Here is a 20,399-nt window from a genome sequence, read left to right on the forward strand (position 1 = left end):
TCATTTAGCTCTGCACTTGATTCACCTTCTGTTTTGAGTAAGCTTGCGACACCTATATCTGCTATTAACTCCAACACATCGAATGTTATTGATGATGCTATTTCTGCTATGAATGATGCTTATGATGCTACTACTTTGCTTGAAAATACTGTGTCCCTGGGTGAATTTCTTAATGAACAACTTACTAGAGCTAGAACTATTGAGTATGCTGAAGATGATGATATTTCTGAAACTGATGATATTATTAAAACCGAACAATTTGGATGAAGCGGACAGAAGCAATAGCCGATTTATTATTAGGTAAAGATACACCAGTGCTCTCTCTATTCCTTCATATAAGATGTATTTGTTTTTTCAAAAATCAAACAAGTGCATTTTTTACTAAGTTTTTAGAAAAATATATCAATATTCACAATATGAAATTTATATCATTTGATCGATCTTGAAAGCTAGTTTCATATTTTATCTATTAGGTATTGCAGATGTTTCTATTTTGTTCTACAATCTTGGTCAAACTCTCAAATGGTTAACTTGCACAAAAATCAATAGACCTTATATTTTGGAACGAATGGTGTATTTGACAGGAAACGAGAAACCAAACACGCCCTTAGAAATTCTTTTTATTCACAGAAAATTTGGACGTACAGACATACAACAATGTTTCCCATAATATAAGACATCTTTGCAGTTAAACTGCAAAGAATGTCTTATATTATGGGACAGAGGTAGTATTTTTCTAGACCACGAGAGTGCATTGAGCTCTGCAGCAGAAACTCCCAAGTCCCTAAAGCATTCGGATCTCTTTCTTCTTTCTACCAAGCAAGGCTGGTACACCACACAGCACAATTCGGGCAAGGAGCTGATAACATAATTTCGTATCTCCATGCTAAATTTCAACCCCTTCATCTCAGTGTTTGAAGTTTTACAACATCTGGCAAGCATTACAGTTCTTCACATAAAAAGTCTCTCACCTTCACACACACGTCGACACCCAACTTGCTCCACTATACACTTCCCAATCCTGCTACAGATTATGCAAGGCGTGAGGACGGCCAGACAGCTGGGGTTTGAATTAGCAATGGGTACTGCACATGTGTTTTTTTTTCTTTACATTAATACAGCTAGGATCAGATTTTTACAGTGTACAGTAGAGCTAGAGGAACCATGAAATCACATGCTCATGGCTCTTGACGAAGAAAGGTCAGGATCCCCATCCACTTCGCTTCCTGCTCCGTCTCCCATTGCCTGCAGCATTTTTAGTCCATGAAATATTACTCGCAGCAAATGATTGATATTACCAATATCACAAGGCAAGCTGATTGAGGTTGGCAATTCCCACCTTTATCTGGGATAGATAACGATCAAATGCACCATCGCCGTAAAGGATCTTAGCTCCACAGCCAGGTCGGTCCACCAATCCTACTGCACCTTCATCTACAACCACTGCGTCAATTCGCTTCTCTCCAGATTTTGTATCTGGAATCTGCAAGGCAGTCACAAATTCATGAATATATGGTATGAATGCCAGCTCCATTGAGTTTGTGTGTAAGTTCAAGGAAAAGGAATACAAAGTTGCTATCGGACGAACCTCATACATGGAATCCATGAGAATATTCTCAAGGATAGTCCTTAAGCCCCGTGCACCTGTATTTTTGCACATTGCCTTCTGGGCAATTATTCTTAGTGCAGCATCCGTGAAGTGAAGCTTAACCTGAAAGCCAACAGTGTGAGAAGCGCCAGATAACACTTGCATGTTTCCAATGAAAATATACTCACATTATTCATGCTGAACAACTTCTTGAATTGTTTACCTAGAGCATTCTTTGGCTCGGTGAGAACCTAGCAGTACATTTATTGTATTAGCCATCAATTATAAGTTCAATAACAATCATATAGAAATATGTTTTCCACCTAATAGGATATTTTTCCTCCTACAGATCTACCTGAACAAGTTGGTCCTCATTTAGTGCTGCCAAGCTGACAAGGATAGGAAAACGTCCAATGAACTCCGGAATGAGTCCATATGCTATAAGATCACTGCTCTCAACCTGAAAACAAAACCAAATAAAAAACACTTTAGCTTTTACAGAGCAAATGCATTCACATTCTCCCTGAAACAAAGCTTCCAAAAATAGCTGGCTCCTGGACTCTGGTACTCACTGATTCTAACAAGGACGATGTCACTTGAGCACTTGAAATACCACTAGTCCTCATGCTTGCACGGACAGGTGCCCCAAATCCAATAGAAGAATCCTGCCGCCTATTTACACAAAAAGGGGGTGGGATGCCCCTTAGATGAAGACTGACAGGAAACACCAGAGATAGCAACTTTGAAACAGGTAAAAACAATGGTACCTCTCTGATATAGTTTTCTCCAAGTCAATAAAAGCACCCCCACATATAAACAGAATATCCTTCGTATCTATCTGTATGGCATGCAGAATAGAGAATTAAAGCTCAGCCATGATTACATTACCTTAAACAAGGAAGGCCTTGAAAAGTGGATCATGGTTTAGATGGTACTAGAAGGCAATTAGAAAAATGAAGTTAATATGACATTTGTGGTGCAAAAAGTGGTGGCACTTGGAGCAAGCTGTGGGGTTCCAACCACACAGATTTCGTACAAACATAGTATTACAACAAACAAACAAACAACAACAAAGCCTTTAGTCCCAAACAAGTTGGGGTAGGCTAGAGGTGAATCACATAAGATCTCGCGACCAACTCATGGCTATGGCACATGGATAGCAAGCTTCCACGCACCCCTGTCCATAGCTAGTTCTCTGGTGATACTCCAATCCTTCAGGTCCCTCTTAACGGACTCCTCCCATGTCAAATTCGGTCTACCCCGACCTCTCTTGACATCTCCGCACGCTTTAGACGTCCACTATGCACTGGAGCTTCTGGAGGCCTGCGCTGAATATGCCCAAACCATCTCAGACGATGTTGGACAAGCTTCTCTTAAATTGGTGCTACCCCAACTCTATCTTGTATATCATCATTCCGGACTCTATCCTTTCTCGTGTGGCCACACATCCATCTCAACATACGCATCTCCGCCACACCTAATTGTTTGAACATGTCGCCTTTTAGTCGGCCAACACTCAGCGCCATACAACATTGCGGGTCGAACAGCCGTCCTGTAGAACTTGCCTTTTAGCTTTTGTGGCACTCTCTTGTCACAGAGAATGCCAGAAGCTTGGCGCCACTTCATCCATCCGACTTTGATTTGATGGTTCACATCTTCATCAATACCCCCATCCTCCTGCAGCATTGACCCCAAATATCGAAAGGTGTCCTTCTAAGGTACCACCTGCCTACGGCTAACCTCCTCCTCCTCACACCTAGTACTAAAACCGCACATCATGTACTCGGTTTTAGTCCTACTAAGCCTATACCCTTTCGATTCCAAGGTTTGTCTCCATAACTCTAACTTCCTATTTACCCCCGTCCGACTATCGTCAACTAGCACCACATCATCCGCAAAGAGCATACACCATGGGATATCTCCTTGCATATCCCTTGTGACCTCATCCATCACCAAGGCAAAAAGATAAGGGCTCGAAGCTGACCCCTGGTGCAGTCCTATCTTAATCGGGAAGTCATCAGTGTCGACATCACTTGTTCGAACACTTGTCACAACATTATCATACATGTCCTTGATGAGGGTAATGTACTTTGCTGGGACTTTGTGTTTCTCCAAGGCCCACTACATGACATTCCGCGGTATCTTATCATAGGCCTTCTCCAAGTCAATGAACACCATATGCAAGTCCTTTTGCTCCCTGTATCTCTCCATAAGTGCTCAATGACTCTCTCCCATAGCTTCATTGTATGGCTCATCAGCTTAATTCCCCGGTAATTAGTACAACTCTGAACATCCCCCTTGTTCTTGAAGATTGGTACTAATATACTCCGTCTCCATTCTTCTGGCATCTTGTTTGCCTGAAAAATGAGGTTGAAAAGCTTGGTTAGCCATACTATTGCTATGTCCCCGAGGCCTTTCCACACCTCAATGGGGATGCAATCAGGGCCCATCGCCTTGCCTCCTTTCATCCTTTTTAAAGCCTCCTTGACCTCAGACTCCTGGATTCGCCGCACAAAACGCATGCTGGTCTCATTAAAGGAGTCGTCCAGTTCAATGGTAGAACTCTCATTCTCTCCATTGAACAGCTTGTCGAAGTTCTCCCGCCGTCTATGCTTAATCTCCTCGTCCTTCACCAAGAGTTGGTCTGCTCCGTCCTTGATTTATTTGACTTGGCCAATATCCCTCGTCTTCCTCTCTCGGATCTTGGCCATCTTATAGATGTCCCTTTTGCCTTCCTTCGTGCCTAACCGTTGGTAGAGGTCCTCATATGCCCGACCGCTCGCTTCACTGACAGCTCGCTTTGCGGCCTTCTTCGCCATCTTGTACTTCTCTATGTTGTCCGCACTCCTATCCAGGTGTAGGCGTCTGAAGCAATCTTTCTTCTCTTTAATCGCCTTCTGGACAACATCATTCCATCACCAGGTATCCTTATCTCCGCTTCTCCTTCCCTTGGACACTCCAAACTCCTCCGAGGCCACCCTGCGAATGCCAGTCGCCATCTTCATCCACACATTGTCCGCGTCCCCTCCTTCCTCCCAAGGCCCCCTTAATGACCCTCTCCTTGAACGCCTGAGCTACCTACCCCTTGAGCTTCCACCACTTTGTTCTAGCGACTTTGGCACGTTTATGCCGCTGGACACGAATCCGAAAGCAGAAGTCAGCAACCACCAGCTTATGCTGAGGTACAACACTCCAGGTATCACCTTACAGTCTAGGCACGCATGCCTATCTTCTCTTCTCGAGAGGATGAAATCAATCTAGCTAGAGTGTTGGCCACTACTAAAAGTCACCAGATGTGATTCTCTCTTTCTAAAGAGGGTGTTAGCTACAATCATGTCGTAGGCTAGAGGAAAGCTTAAGACATCTTCGCCTTCTTGATTCCTGATGCCATAACCAAAGCCCCCATGCGCCCCTTCAAAACCTGTGTTAGATGTACCCACGTGGCCATTGAGGTCTCCTCCTATGAAGAGCTTCTCGCCAATCGGTACACTCCTAACCATGTCTTCCAGGCCTTCCCAGAACTCCCTCTTGGTGTTCTCATTGTGGCCTACTTGCGGGGCATACGCGTTGATAACATTGAGAACTAAGTCCCCAACTACCAGCCTGACCAGGATAATCCGTCTCTTGATGTCTACCACTCCATACTTGAGGCTCTTGTTGATCAAGATGCCTACGCCATTTCTGTTTCCAGCTTGAAGCCGGTATCCTCCACCTCCTTCGCCTTCTGTCCCCTCCATTTGGTTTCTTGGACGCAAAGGATATCAACACCTCTCCTCACCGCTGCATCAACTAGCTCTCGAAGCTTCCCTGTCAGAGATCCTACGTTCCAACTACCTAAGCGAATCTTCCTAGGCTCGGTTAGCTTCCTTACCCTTCGCACTCGTCGAGTCAAATGCGAAGACCCTTGCTCATTTTCCACTACATCTGGGCGCCAATGTAGCGCGCCACTAAGGATGCGACGACCCGATCCTCGCTCACTTGCCACCGTATCCGGATCAAGATACGGCGCGCCGCCAGGGAGGTGACGGCCCGGCCCTTGCCCATTTTCCACCACACCCGGGTTATGATGTGGAGCGTCGCTGAGAGGACGCCCCAAACAAAAATCCAAATAAACATAGTATTACAAATAGCATTAATCTCTAGAAGTTACTAACACCACATGTCCTAGCTCCTGCCTCCTGGCACCGCCACTGGGTGTAAAGAAACAATACGATACATGTATAAAGCAGCACGGTATGCATTCATAACAAATAGGTTCTATTTTCTACAAGGACTAGTATGATGATAAGGTCACATAATTCCATATTTTTCTCTATTTTTGCTACCATTCAGGACACAGGTACTGGCGGTGTGATACTGTAGTTCTTCAGGCAAAATGTATACCATGCACACTTTCTTTGGGAAGAATGTCATATACAAATTGTGCTGACGGTACCTGTATATTATCGCCACGAGGATGCTTCCTTGCTCCTTTCTCAGGGACATTGACTATCTAAACATGACCACATTAGAAAAATATATCAAAAGGCATCCATATGTAGAGACAATTATCAAGAAATGATCTTGTCTTTTACCAAGAATCATAGTACCCCAGAAAGATCGCACAATATCAATGAAGCAAATGAGTTACTTTTTAGTGCATAGTAGGATTAATGTAAAACAAAACTATGATGCCTCAAACCAATACGTTTGCAAATCCAATAATGACATCACTATAAAAGCTCCAAAATGCAAGCTCACAATACACAGCACAAAAGAAAGAAAATGCATGAATAGAACTAGGTATAGCATTCAGCCACCACTACAAATTTCAGTCTTTTTAGAGATTTCAGTAAGGACTGCGGATGTATATAGACATATTTTAGAGTGTAGATTCACTCATTTTGCTCCATATGTAGTCCGCATTGGAATCTCTAAAAAGACTTATATTTAGGAACGGAGGGAGTATTAATCTACGAATGATATACATTTTAATCCTAGTGGCAGCCAATATCTGCTTGCAAACGTTCGAACTTACAATTTATAAACATGCTGCTTCATCGGAAGGTCAATGAAGATGACTCACCGTGCCTTCGAGCATTTTCAACAAAGCCTGCTGAACACCTTCGCCTGATACATCTCTACTGATGTTAAGGCTCTCAGCCTGCATGTTGAATGCACCCAACTGATTAACGATTCCCATACCAAGGAAAAATGTTCAACAGAAGTTAATTTGGACAGACCTTCTTAGTGATCTTATCAACTTCATCAATGTACACCATCCCTTGTTGTGCTGCTTGCACATTAAAATCTGCCACCTAGTTAATGTTCAAATATAAGACCCAGAGTTCACTTTCAAGGACTCATAGTGAGAAGTCAACTAGTAGCTCCTATTTGTTTAAATATATGTGCAATCAAAAACCATACCGTAAGTAACTTGTACAATATAGATTCTACATCTTCTCCTACATACCCTGCCTGCAGGAAGTTGAAAAATAAAGCCTTAGTGTCTGAACAAAGTAGAGAGAGAGAGAGAGAGAGAGAGAGATTCACTTAAAAATATGCCTAAAGGAATCAGGTGACGGCAGTTAATCATTTTTTATTAGTTGAATCGCTCACAAAGAAATGAAGTAGGCATCTTGATCAACAAGAGAGTAGTAGACGTCATGGTTAGGAGTGTACCTATTAGTGAGAAGCCCGTCATAGGAGGAGCCCTAAATGGCCACATGGGTACATCTAACACAGGTTTTGAAGGGGTGTAGGGGGGCTTTGGCTATGGCATCAGGAATCAAGAAGAAGATGTCTTAAGCTTCGCTCTAGCCTACGACATGATTGTAGCTAACACCCTCTTAAAAAAGAGATAATCCCATCTAGTGACTTTTAGTGGTGGTGAACACTCTAGCCAGATTGATTTCGTCCTCTCGAGAAGAGAAGGCATGCATGCTTTACTAGATTTTAAGGTGATACCTGAAGAGAGTGTTGTCCCTCACATAAGCTTTAGGTGGCTGACTTCCGCTTTTGGATTCGTGTAGCAGGATAAGCGCCCCAAGCCGCTAGAACTAAGTGGTGGAAGCTCAAGGGGGAGGCGGCTCAGGCTTTTGAGAGGGTTATTAAGGAGGGCCCTTGGGAGGAAGGAGGTGATGTAGATGGCGACTTGCATTCGTAAGGTGGCTTCAAAGGAGTTTGGGGTGACCAGAGGAAGTAGAAGCGAAGCTAAAGGTACCTGGCGGTGGAAGGCTATTAAGGAGAAGAAAGACTGTTTCAGATGCCTACACCTGGATAGGAGTGCAGACAACAGAGAAGTACAAGGCGGCAAAGAAGGCTGCAAAGCGAGCAGTGAGTGAAGCAAGGGATCGGGCGTATGAGAACCTGAAGCAGCACAAGGTTGTGAGGAGCAACTCCACTTGCTGCTACAAAGTGAACAGCACTAGTGTTGAACGAACTACTTCAACGTGTTGCGCTACATATTGCTCTAGAGGAGAATATAGGACAATATGGCAGCAGGAGTTCAATCCAAAACTCCTAGAGCACAAGATCTAGTCCAAGATCTAGATAAGAACACCCAGTTCTGTTATAGGTAGTGGGGTACATAGTCTGGTTACAAACTAGAGGTGAGGACCTCTGTTTATAGGGCTTTGGGAAGCCCTGACATCTCACTTCTACTTATAGCTAGAACACTCTAGAAAACATTACAAGATTCACCATTCTCCTCATAGCTAGAAGACTAGAAAACAGTAGCTAGGGTTAAGAAAAGAAAAAAAAAACTAGACTAGAGTAGAAGTATCTAGAAGTAGCCAAACAGATTTGACATATGATTTTTTTCCTCCTCTGTTGTTCCCCATCAGGACCTCTACCAGCACTTAGACACAAAGGAAGGCGAAAAGGACATCTATAAGATGGCCAAGATCCGAGAGAGGAAGATGAGGGATGTCAACCAAGTGAAATGCATCAAGGACGGAGCAGGTTGGCTCATGGTGAAGGACGAGGAGATCAAGCATAGATGGCGGGAGTACTTCGACAAGATGTTCAATTGAGAGAATGAGAGCTCTACCATTGAGCTGGACGACTCCTTTGATGATACCAGCAGGCGTTTTGTGCGACGAATTCAGAAGTGAATCCAAGAGTTTGAGGTCAGGGAGGCTTTAAAAAGGATGAGAGGAGGCAAGGCGATGGGCCCTGATTGTATCCCCATTGAGATGTGGAGAGGCCTTGGAGACATAGCGATAGTATGGCTAACTAATCTTTTCAACCTCATTTTTCAGGCAAACAAGATGCTAGAAGAATGAAGGTGGAGTATATTAGTACTGATCTTCAAGAACAAGGAGGATGTTCAAAGTTATACTAATCACCATGAAATTAAGCTGATGAGCCATAATGAAGATATGGGAGAAGAGTCATTGAGCACCGCTTAAGAGGAATGCCAAGCGTACCAAAAATCAGTTTGGTTTCATGCCGGGAGGTTGACCATGGAAACCATTTCCTTGGTAAGACAACTTAGGGAGAGATATAGGGAGCAAAAGAAGGACCTGTGTATAGTGTTCGTTGACTTGGAGAAGGCCTACGATAAGATACTGCGAAATGTCATGTTGTGGGCCCTGTAGAAACACAAATCCCAACAAAGTACATACCCTCATCAAGGACATGTATGATAATGTTGTGAAAAGTGTTCAAACAAGTGATGGCAACACCGATGAGTTTTCGATTAAGATAGGACTGCACCAATGGTCAACTTTGAGACCTTATGTTTTTGCCTTGGTGGTGGATGAGGTCAACAAAGATATACAAGGAGATATCCCATGGTGTATGCTCTTTGAGGATGATGTGGTGCTAGTCGATGATGGTCAGACAGGGGTTAATAGAAAGTTAGAGCTATGGAGACAAACTTTGGAATCAATAGGTTTTAGGCTTAGTAGAACTAAAACCGACTATATGAGGTGCAGTTTCAGTACTATACATTATTATGCACTTAAAATATCCTCCAGAATGTAAACATTAGTGAATAGTGAACCACTTGCCTGGGTCAATGTTGTTGCATCAGCAATTACAAATGGCACATTCACAAACCGAGCTAATGTCTTTGCAAGCAAAGTTTTACCTGCGAAAAATATGAAGCATCCAAACAAAATACTACTGATGAGCGCTCTCTCTTTATTATAGTCCGTCCAACATAGAAGAAACCAGAATTCAGTTTATTCCAATCACAACAACTGAGGATAGTTGCAGATGCTACCTGAACCAGTAGGGCCCATTAACAGTATATTGCTTTTCTCTAGTTCAACATTGTCTTCACCATCAGCTTCTCCATCAGAACAACCCAAATCTGCTCCAGACCTAATGGTTTTAGCTTATACATCACATAATTAGTCGCTGAATGATATGCATGAGTTCTAATTTCTGTGGGTGCAGTAATAAATATTCTTACTCATTTCATAAACAAAACAAAAAGAAATGAGGTGGTACAATGGAACTGACCCTTTCTGTAGAGACTGATGATATATACGTTTATAGTGGTTGTACACTGCAACAGATAGCACCTACAAATTTAAATGGTAATATCATATCAGAAAATCAAAGCTATGGAAGCGTTAGTGTTGAGTGTTGAGTACACAATACTAAGCAGGAGTACTTGAGCTTATCATGCCGATTATACTAAATCAATATCTAGGTGCCACCTTTGCCACTCAAGGCTAATATATCTTACAATTGAGAAAAACCACCCTTGACAGTACAAATAGTTGATCGCCAAATCTCATCAACACTAGCTGTACTATATTGTGTATGGAACATTGGAACTTGCACTAGATTTGGTTAGATGGCACAGATCAAGGAAAGGTGCACCCAGGTCAAGGTTGATTGAAGGTGAAATCACCAGCGTTCTTGATCAGTTTTCCGTACAGCTTCTGTAGAAAACTGTTGGAGGTGGCAGACCTGTGGTTGAGCAAATCCACCTGGGTCTGTATCCATAGCAGCGCCAGAGACCGATTCTCCATGAGCACTACCAAGCTCTTGGCAGCCACTGGACGCAGAAAGATGAAGTGGTCGTCAATGCCGAGTTCATGCCTCCATGAGCAATCCTTGTCACTGGTGTCAGACAAGGAGAGAAACTAACGCCAAGGCCTCCCTAAAAGGATAAACCCTTCCTATCACCAAAGCACCCTTGCCGGTTTGGACCGCATTACTTTCGCCTCCAAGCTCTGCATCTCAATGGCTTGCTCAAGTTGTGCTCAAATGAAGCCACATCTCACAACTCCAGGCGTACATTGACCAAGTTGCCAAGGATCTAGACACCGCAGGCCTCTTTTTTTTCGAGAAAACGCAAAGACTTTGCATTTCATTGCATTGAAAAAAGAGAGGGGTCATCAGTACAAGCCTCCGAGAGGGAGGGTTACAGATTCAAAACAAAAAAGGATCAATGGACGTCCCAGGTGGTCAGTAAGACTACGCCTAGGCCTGTGGCTCCTGCTCTGACCCAAAGGGTCGCTTCCTCTCTAATTCTAGCCGTGAGTTCGGTAATGAAGGGCTGAGCGCCGTCGAAGACGCAGGCGTTCCTCTGCTTCCAGATCATCCAGGCCTACCGCACTAATGACCTGTGTTATGACCGGCATATTAGGGGCTTAGCCCAGTTAGTTGTGGCCCAGTTTATCTTATCGTTATTAGGGGCTTAGCCCAATTATCTTATTAGGAGGATTATATAAACTCGTGTAAGGACCCGTTTTGGAATTAAGGCCTCCTTTGATTTGAAGGATTTTTCATAGGAAAAACGCAGGAATTCTCATTCCATAGGATTTGCTACTGTAGCGATGTTTGATTTGCAGGAACAAGTATGGAGGAATACTGTTGCAATCCAGAGAAACACTGTTGGTTTCCTGTGATTTCGCATGAAGTGAAACATTGAGTCAGGCCTCTTTTTTACACAAAGACCGAGGCAAGAGGGACAAAGTTGCATACCAGCGCATGGTTTCTCTACTAAATAATGCATTCCTTTGATTTCAGTTCCTGCATTTCAAACGTTCCATTTGTTTCATATTCCTATACTTTCACTGTTTTTCAATCCTCTGTTTTACAACTGCAACCCTATAGATTTCCTGTATTCTTTCTATTCCAGTGTTTTTGCAATCCTGTGAATCAAAGAGGCCCTAAGCAAGAAGCAATCATATTTGCTCGGCTTCCTTAGGGAGCCGAGAGACCTAACCCTAGCCATCGCCCCTGCTCTCTCTCGCGCGCGCGCACGCAACGACGACGCCCCAGCGCCGGCGACCACGCCTTCCTCCACGCCATCCGTCCTTCCACCCCTACAACCTGAGACCACACCCTGGTAGGATCCGGTACCACAAATTCGGTATCAGATAGCTTCGGTGCGATCATGTCCTCACCGCCGCCCACCCCGACCCTCTGGCTGCCGACCGCGACGACCGCCCCGATGGCCACCACGGCCAACGCCCCGCTCTTGCCGGTGCCGGTCACCTCCGCCGCGCCCGTCCCCATCGTCTTCACCCCGAAGGAGATGACGGCTGCCATCCGGGATCTCACCCAGGCGGTCACGGGCATCTACACGTTCCTCGCGAGATCCTATGGGCCGCAGCCGCCTGTGCCCTTCGCCACCGCCCCACCACCGCAGAAGCCGTCGTGGCAGCCGCCATCCTCGGCGACCCCCGTCGCCGCCGCCATGCAGCAGCTGTCGTGGCAGCCGCCACCAGCGACGAACCCCGGCGCCTCCACCATGCAGCAGGAGCAACAACTGCAGCCGCCGCCATCGGCGACCACGGCCCTGGACATCCCGGCGATGAGCCCGGGGGTGCCCATCCACCAGGTCCGGTTCCCCTCGTCGTCGTCTCCGTTACCGGCCTGGCTCGCTGGGTCCCTTGAGCCGGTCTACACGACGGCCTCGATCGGGCTGCACGTGCTGCCCCCGCCGGCGACGCACCCGGCCATGCAGTTTGGCAGGTCCTCGGGCTCCGCCGAGCCCTTCATCAGCGTCGATGGGCCCCTGTTCCAGGGCGGCACCCTGATGCCCGCCTACTCGGCCCCGTCATCCTCGCTGCTCCGTGCTGACGAGGCGCACCCGCCCGTCGTCCACATCCAAACGCCGCCGAGATTCTCCAAGCTGGAGTTCATGACCTACGACGGCACCGTCGACCCCTTGAATTGGCTCAACCAATGCGACCAATTTTTCAGGAGACAGCGCACGCTCGCGTCCGACCGCACCTCGTATCATCTCCGAGGAGCCGCGCAGACGTGGTACTACGCCCTCGAACAGGACGAGGGCGGCATGCCACCATGGGAGCGCTTCTGCGATTTGTGCCTCTTGCGCTTCGGTCCGCCTATACGCGGGAGCCGTCTGGCGGAGCTTGGGCGTCTTTCGTTCCTCACCACGGTGCAAGACTTCGCCGACCGCTTCCAGGCACTGGCATGCCACGCCCCCGGCGTTTCGGCTCGTCAGCGGGCTGAGCTCTTCGTCGACGGCCTACCGGACCACATCCGCGTGGACGTGGAGATGCCCAGGCCACAGGACCTCTAGACGGCCATGTACTACGCCCGCGCGTTCTAGCGTCGCGCGGTCGCCATCCAGCAGGCGCCACCGCCCCGGGCCGCTGGACCGCCACCCTGGCCGGAAGTTCCCGCGTAGGGTTGGCCTGCCCAGGCTTCCACGGCGCCCCTCGCCACAGCTGCGACACGCCCGTTTCGCCGGCTCACCCCGGCCGAGCAACTCGAGCGTCGCCGCCAAGGGTTATGCTTCAACTGCGACGAGCCCTACGTATCGGGCCACATCTGCCCACGACTCTTCTACCTGGAGGCTGCAGATTACATTAAGGAGGACCCCACCGCCGCCGGGCTCGGCGACCAGCCCGCCCCAGTTGACGCGGAGGTGTTTGGCAACCGTTGATCTTCCCCGCCTTCCAGCTCGAGGACGAGCTGTTTGTGCAGGCAGGGAGAGATGTTATGACTGGCATATTAGGGGCTTAGCCCAGTTAGTTGTGGCCCAGATTATCTTATCGTTATTAGGGGCTTAGCCCAATTATCTTATTAGGAGGATTATATAAACTCGTGTAAGGACCCGTTTTGGGATTAAGCAAGAAACAATCATATTTGCTCGGCTTCCTTAGGGAGTCGAGAGACCTAACCCTAGCCGCCGCCCCTGCTCTCTCTCTCTCTCTCACGCACGCAACAACGGCGCCCCAGCGCCGGCGACCACGCCATCCCTCCTTCCACCCCTACAACCTGAGACCACGCCCTAGTAGGGATCCAGTTACTACCAACCTGCTGCGCGATGGGCACATTCCACACACCCGATTGAATCGCTCACTGGCTGGAATCCACATAAGAGCACTCTCATTAAGTTAATAGTTTGCCCTTTGCGTTAAGTAATCACTGGTGCTTTTTGAATTTGCATAAAAATAGTAGAAAAGCATACAAGGACTTCGCATTAGATCAATTGTGGGCTGTGGGTACGCAATATGTTTGGTTTCTTGTCATTGTTTCATGGTGTTCATTTACGTGACGGGGAAAGTGACAACTTATTCCCCTTTTTGTTTGTGAAACCCTGTTTATATCCTTTGAGCGCACTCCCATAACTAGCGATCACCTGGATCTCACCTTTGCTAGTGTGAATAAAAGCAGTACTAGCCATGAGACAAGTGTTATCAGATATCTTCAGGAGAAAACTAAACTAAACCAACACTCAAAACCCACTGATCAAACTCCATTTCCAATCGAATCATCTCAACTACATTAAGATTTTTTTTCTCGAATACACAGGAGAGTTGTGTACCATTGCATTTAGAATAAATGTACATACAAGCCCCACTAAACAGCTAAAACGGATGCGCTAGAAGCAAGAAAAAGACGACCCACACTCAAACCAAGACCACAACCAGGACTCTCCCATGATCAGTCTAAGGACCAAAGTTGTGCTTCATCTTTAATGGCCAGTAGCACCCTTTGGACACTGGGAACTCCCGTTGAAGACACAGTCATTTCGATGCTTCTAAATCATCCAAGCACAAAGAGTGATTAAGGATTTCCAACCACCCTGCATAGAACCTGCATAGAACCTGGCACCGTAGAGATGGTTCTAGGCCACCAATCAAATAAATGAGGAGAAGGTGATTGGGGCGCCAAGTCAGGGAGGCCAAGATGTCTGAACAGGAGGGATCAAGTCTCTTGCAAACACACAAGAGACAAGGATATGATGAATCGTATACTCTTCCTGCTCACAAAATGGGCAACAATCTGAAATGTGGCGAACCCCTCCGTTAAAGGCGGTCAGCTGTCCAGCACTTATTATGGGCAACCAACCACAGGAAGAAATGGCGTTTCTTAGGGGCACATGGCTTCCAAATCAACCTCCAATGTTCCAGACCAACTAAAACCAATAAAGAACACTTACGCTTTGCAAGCCGTTTTCACCGAATACTAACCATCTCCAGCAAATCTCCAAGAATGCTTATCTTGAATGTCATTCTGGATCTCCACTTCGGACACAAGATCCCATATATTTAAATATTCGGATAAGTAGCCACCAAGAGAGCACCTTGAATATCCTGCACCCAACAACGTCCCACCAGTGCATCATGAACTGTACGGCTATTAGCCCGATGCCCCGATGCTTTAGGGACAAGGGCAAAAAGGTGCAGAGCAAGATCAACAATGGACTGCCCCTCCAACCATCCATGCAGAAAAGGGTGTTACGACCATCACCCACCACCGAGATAATAGCGGTGGAGAAGAGAGCCCAGATAAACCTTGCGATCAAGGCTCTCTTCTCCACCGCTAGTATAGTGTATCTGGTCCCAAGGTTTATCTGGTTGGGTTTTATGCACTCATAGCCGTCGGATCCGTGCCCAACCGCAAGTTTTAAATCAAGAATACCCAGACCTTTCGAGCTCCTTGGAAGGCAAACCATCAGCCATGCAATCAAACAATGACCAACTCTTGCCTCCTTCCTTCCTCTCCACAAGAAGCCCCTTCTGATTTTATCAATTGCCCTCAAAGCCCAATTTGGAAGATCCATGGCCATAGCCAAATACACAAACAAAGATGTGAAAATGACCTTACCCGCTCAGCTAGCCCGTGTCATGACTTCAACCTTCCATCCCGGGAGTTGATCAACAATTCTATCAAATGATAGGTTGAATTTGGATTGTTGTTAAGTTTTTGATGGACAAAAGGCCAATATATTTGCAAGGAAACTCTTTCACCTCAGAAGGCAAATGCTCCTGGACGACAGCCAAGTCGTCGACCGAACATTGGATTGGTATAGTACTAATCATCTGAATATTCGTCTTAAGACCATATGCACCCCCCAAGCACATGTAAAATATCCTTGATCAGCTCCGAATCTGAAGCCACCATTACAATAAGAAGCACCACGTCGTCAGCATAAAGAGAAACACGATGACGAAGTGGTCGGCTAGATAGGGGCTGCAGCAGCCATCATCCCTGGCCTTTTGAACCAAGCTATTGAGAGCGTCCATGACAAGGATGAACAACATTGGGGACATAGGGTCCCCTTGACAAAGGCCTCTCATATGCTGAATTACATCTCATGCAATGTGTTTGCCAAAAAGCTCCGATATACTAATAGTGTTCCTGCAAAAAATATACTAATAGGTGGGTAATCATAAGTCCTCAATCAGCAAAGCTGAGCCAATCGAAATAGGATTCTATTGTGTAAAGATTGGATTTGGCTACCATATATAGTACAGCTGGACACAATGCTTGTACCTGTATTGATCTCCTTGTATGCCTATCGGCACTAAGCTGTATAAAAAACAACAGCTGCCCAAGATTGATCTGTGCTGAATCAGGTCAATATTTCTCTTCCTGTCTTCTATACATTGTTGTAAAACGTGGCGAACGGAATTCTGGTGTACATGTCGGGCTTCAGGCTGAGCTTGACAACGTGAGCTAGAGACTGGGGGCAGATTCATTGGCTCGTATTTAGAAGTAAAACGTGCAGTTGGGTGCATCCATCTGCCCAGCAAGAGGGAACGGGCACATTTTATGTACAGCGCTAATTGACCGTAAACAATGCAATCAATGATGGCAACAGCAGCAGAATTTCTCAGGCATGTATGTGTGCCACATGGCTCTCCTTGAGGGTGCTGAGGTATATAGTTTATGACAGAAAGGAGACTGCGTGTGTGTTGCCTAGGAAGACCGCACATAGGCTCTTGGTGACCGCATTATCCTTGCTCTGATACCATGAAAGAAGAAGTATTCAGCTGAACTTGATGATTTGTATTTTTCCTCATGGGGTAGTCTATAGAGATTAGAATAGAGCGAGGAGGAACAACATGCTCAACAACAATCTGTTGAGATCCTATTACAATAGAGCTAGAATAATGTATCTGCGTGTGAATGTAGCTGATGACCATGGGAAGCTGACGACTAGGGCTGGGTTAGTTCATTATCGTTACTTGGAACTACCACGGAACAGATGGTGTGTGAGAGGTGAGATTACCAGATTACCCTTCATTACTTTCAGTATAAGGTACCAATTCCACACCATTGATCTGCATATCCGTAAACTTCTCTAAAAGTGGTATATCGAAACAAAGGTTACTAAATTTTCTTTCATTATCATGCAATGGGTAAAATAGGTTAAATCTGTAAATTCAGATGTATCTTGGTGCAAAGGAAGAACACCCTCCTTGCATGCCATCATTTGATGGAGCTCAAAATTTCAAACTGCTTTTGCCATTACAAACCTCCCCTCTGTAGGCTTCTTACAACTCCCGCGGGTCAAAATAAGAAAAAAAAAGTAGGAAAGAACATAATTGTGTTCCCACGCGAGAGCAATGCCCCAAGTTTTAGCACAGCACAACTGGCACAAAAACTGTTGTGCTGAGTGCACTGAGAGGAGCACACGGACTAGGCATTAAAGACCTAGCATTTGGAATCAGCATTAAGAACCCAATATTTCCCACAAGCTGACCAAAAGCGGCAGCAAAATGCCATCTCTGATATAAACAGTAAATAAAACAGGTGAACGGGAGCATGATTACAGCAAAGAGTTGTATAGAATCCTCACCTTCTTGGCTCGGTCTTGCCCAATCACATACTTATCGAGCCCCTTGGAAATCTCCTTAGGTGTCGGAAAATCCTTCCCAAGGTTCGACCCGCCCCATCCGTCCTTTCCCCCTCCTCCCTCCTCGCCCCCACCGCCAGCAGCTCCTCCCCCGCCACCGCCTCCGGCTACGCGGACGACGTTAAGGCTAGGGTGGAACGGTGGCCCGGGCGGCACATGCACGGCCACGCCACTACCATCCCCATCGTCGCGCGAAGACGAGCTCGCACGGATGGCTTCCCAGGAGGAGGGGCCCCTGACCCTGACGCCGTCCGGGGGCAGGTCAGCCCGGACGCGGCCGATCTCGATGAAGGTGCCCTGAAGTGGCGCGAGGTGGTTGGGGTGGAAGAAGTAGGCGGTGCGGCAGTTGGGACAGAGGTTGAGCGTCTGATAGCCGCCGACAGCGGCGGGGGCTGAAGGGGGATGGGCGCGGTGGGAGAAGAGGATGTCCATGTGCTTGGAGCAGCGCGGGCAGTGGGCCTCCGCGCGGATACGCCGCGGCTCCGGCTCGTCATTAGAGGAGGACGAGGAGGAGCCGCCCCCGGAGGAGGACGAGGGGCCCTCCCACTTGCGCCGATCCTGGAGGAGCCGGTGCGGTGGCGGGACCGCCGCGATGGCAGGGGAGCATTCGGCTGCGGTCAGGGTGGAGGCGGCGCGCGTGGCTGCGGCGGCGAGGCGCCTCCACCGGAGGAGGCCAGACATGGCGGAGGCGAGGAGCGCGTGCGGAGCTGCGGATTGGCGGGGGGGGGGGGGGGGGGGGGGGTCGACAGAGAGAGGGAGGGAGAGAGTGGGCTGTGTTTCCTGTGGTGTCTCAGCGGGTGTGGTTAGCGAATTCCTGCGCTGTTTTTCTCTAGTGTTTGTGAGCTTTTTACGTGGTGGGGGCCTGCTGATACGTGGATTCCGGGATGGCGAGGCCAGAATCTTGCGACCGGATAAGGTGAGCTGTTGCACGGTTGGGTTTTTTTTTATTTACTAGGATACATGAAACATGCCTGTGTGTTGTAACGAAAAGAAAAAAAAAGTCTAAAATAAACCTTCAATTTATACTTGAAGTCTGAGTTGAAATCGCTTAGCCTACGCGAGCGGCCGGCCTAAACTGGAAATTTTATGTCCCTTTTTAATTAACCATCCTAATTAAGAAAACTTTTTACCTGGTCTTTAAATGTCTGCACAGCCATCTCTTCAGTGCATGCATTTTATTCTTTGGTGTATTTAATTCGTTGTTTCAAAAACTAAAAAAACATAACTTTTAATCCGCGTATCGGAATTAAGATCCGTTTTCACCGCTGGAATCCTCGCGACGTGCTCTTCGAAACTAGATCCCGCATGGGGATGTTTCGACGAACTAGTCTTCCTGCCAACTAAACATCAATGTGTGTGTAACTAGACTAGATTGCCGCGCCAACTGAGCATATGTGTGTGCAATTAGTGTCCTGCCAACTAAACATTAATGTGTGTGCAACTAGACTAGATTGCCGCGCCAACTGAGCATATATATGTGCAACCAGTCTTCCTACCAATTAAATATCAATGTGTGTGCAACTAGACTGCATTACAAGCCAACTAAACATCAATGTGTGTGCAACTATACTACATTACAAGCCAACTAAACATCAACGTGTGTGCAACTAGACTACATTACAAGAGGAGGTTGTACATCGACTTTCGTCGAGGCAATAGACTAGTTGCACATCAAAGTTGTCGTGGTTGCTAGGTTGCAACCTCATACGAAGGTGTAGCTCCAAACATTAGTTTTAAAAAAAAAGTTACACGATGTAGTAATAAAGTTGCACAATATAGTATCAAAGTTGGCATCAAAAAAAATTTGTCAAAACATACCCATGCGGGATCTAGTTTCAAAGATCTCGTCGCGAGGATTCCAATAGTGAAAACGGATCTAAATTCCGAAGCACGGTTTAAAAGATATGGCTTTTTAAAAATTTGAAAATCCGAATAAATGGACATGCGCATCCATGAAATAATGTGGTGTCTTGTCCATGCGACCATCCTAGTAGTACATGCCATGTCATGAATAAAGACAAAATTTAGACCACAAAACTACATGCATGCATGTGTAAGACCGGCCGCTCGTTTTCTTTAATTAGTGCGTATGCATTTTTTAAAATTTAGGATCTTAAAATCCCTGAAATTGTTACCCTGTACTTTTTAATTCCGGTCAATCCTGGTCCTTTTTTGCTCATATCTTGTTTGGCACCAGGTTGCTTACATGGCATGGGATCAAGGACTATGTGATCGCTAGACAGGCTGTGGGCCTGTTGTATATCCGGCCAGTAGTCTCTTTTTTTGCAAGCAATCCGGCCTCTACTTGTGATGATGCGTATGCATATGCGTTTAGACCTGGCCATCCTCCGGGCCGGGTCGGGCTTGACCAAGCCTGAGGTAGAAAACTCAGGCCCGACGGCCGGGCCGGGCCGGGCTCGGGACTGAAAACTAGGCCCCGACGGCCGGGCCGGGCCGGGCTCGGGCCTGAAAACTAGGCCCCGACGGCCGGGCCGGGCTCGGGCCTAGTTTTCAAGCCCGAGCCCGGCCCATCACAGCAAAAAACACATCGGGCCTCGGGCCTCGGGCCGAGCTTCTTCAGTAAATGGCATAAACAGCGGGCTCAGGCCCGGCCCGACCTAGGCTTCGGGCTCAAAACCTAGGCCCAGGCCCGGCCCGGGAGTAGCGTCGGGCCGGGCTTTTTCAGGCCGGGCGGCCCATGGCCAGGACTATATGCATTCCTTCATCATTTTTACCTGCCGT

The 20,399-nt window shown here is 46.9% G+C and overlaps 1 protein-coding gene and 1 pseudogene across 1 annotated transcript; one reads left to right on the forward strand and one right to left on the reverse strand.

Annotated features, from left to right (window-relative positions):
• Window positions 1–863: 863 nt before the first annotated feature.
• On the reverse strand, window positions 864–18,388 carry LOC125513190 (CLP protease regulatory subunit CLPX1, mitochondrial). The gene is made up of 15 exons (XM_087527858.1): window positions 17,601–18,388; window positions 10,040–10,101; window positions 9,798–9,898; window positions 9,579–9,662; window positions 6,995–7,041; window positions 6,811–6,885; window positions 6,654–6,731; window positions 6,024–6,080; window positions 2,356–2,426; window positions 2,161–2,260; window positions 1,944–2,048; window positions 1,777–1,839; window positions 1,589–1,711; window positions 1,340–1,483; window positions 864–1,245 (listed from the first exon to the last, which is right to left on the reverse strand). Exons 1-15 carry the CDS (start codon window positions 18,336–18,338, stop codon window positions 1,171–1,173), a joined length of 1,923 nt encoding a protein of 640 aa, XP_087383984.1. The 5' UTR covers window positions 18,339–18,388; the 3' UTR covers window positions 864–1,170.
• On the forward strand, window positions 10,980–13,451 carry LOC147965023 (uncharacterized; annotated as a pseudogene).
• Window positions 18,389–20,399: the final 2,011 nt, after the last annotated feature.

The sequence above is a fragment of the Triticum urartu genome, chromosome 6A, assembly GCF_056163025.1.
Source record: "Triticum urartu cultivar PI428250 chromosome 6A, HENAU_Tu73, whole genome shotgun sequence".
NCBI lineage: Eukaryota > Viridiplantae > Streptophyta > Magnoliopsida > Poales > Poaceae > Triticum > Triticum urartu.

Coding starts and splice junctions, on each gene's coding strand:
- LOC125513190 (XM_087527858.1), bottom strand. CDS start 18,338: ATGTCTGGCCTCCTCCGGTGGAGGCGCCTCGCCGCCGCAGCCACGCGC. Junction 9,663..9,797: donor AATGGGCCCTACTGGTTCAG/GTAGCATCTGCA, acceptor TATTTTTCGCAG/GTAAAACTTTGCTTGCAAAG. Junction 1,246..1,339: donor GTTATCTATCCCAGATAAAG/GTGGGAATTGCC, acceptor AAAATGCTGCAG/GCAATGGGAGACGGAGCAGG.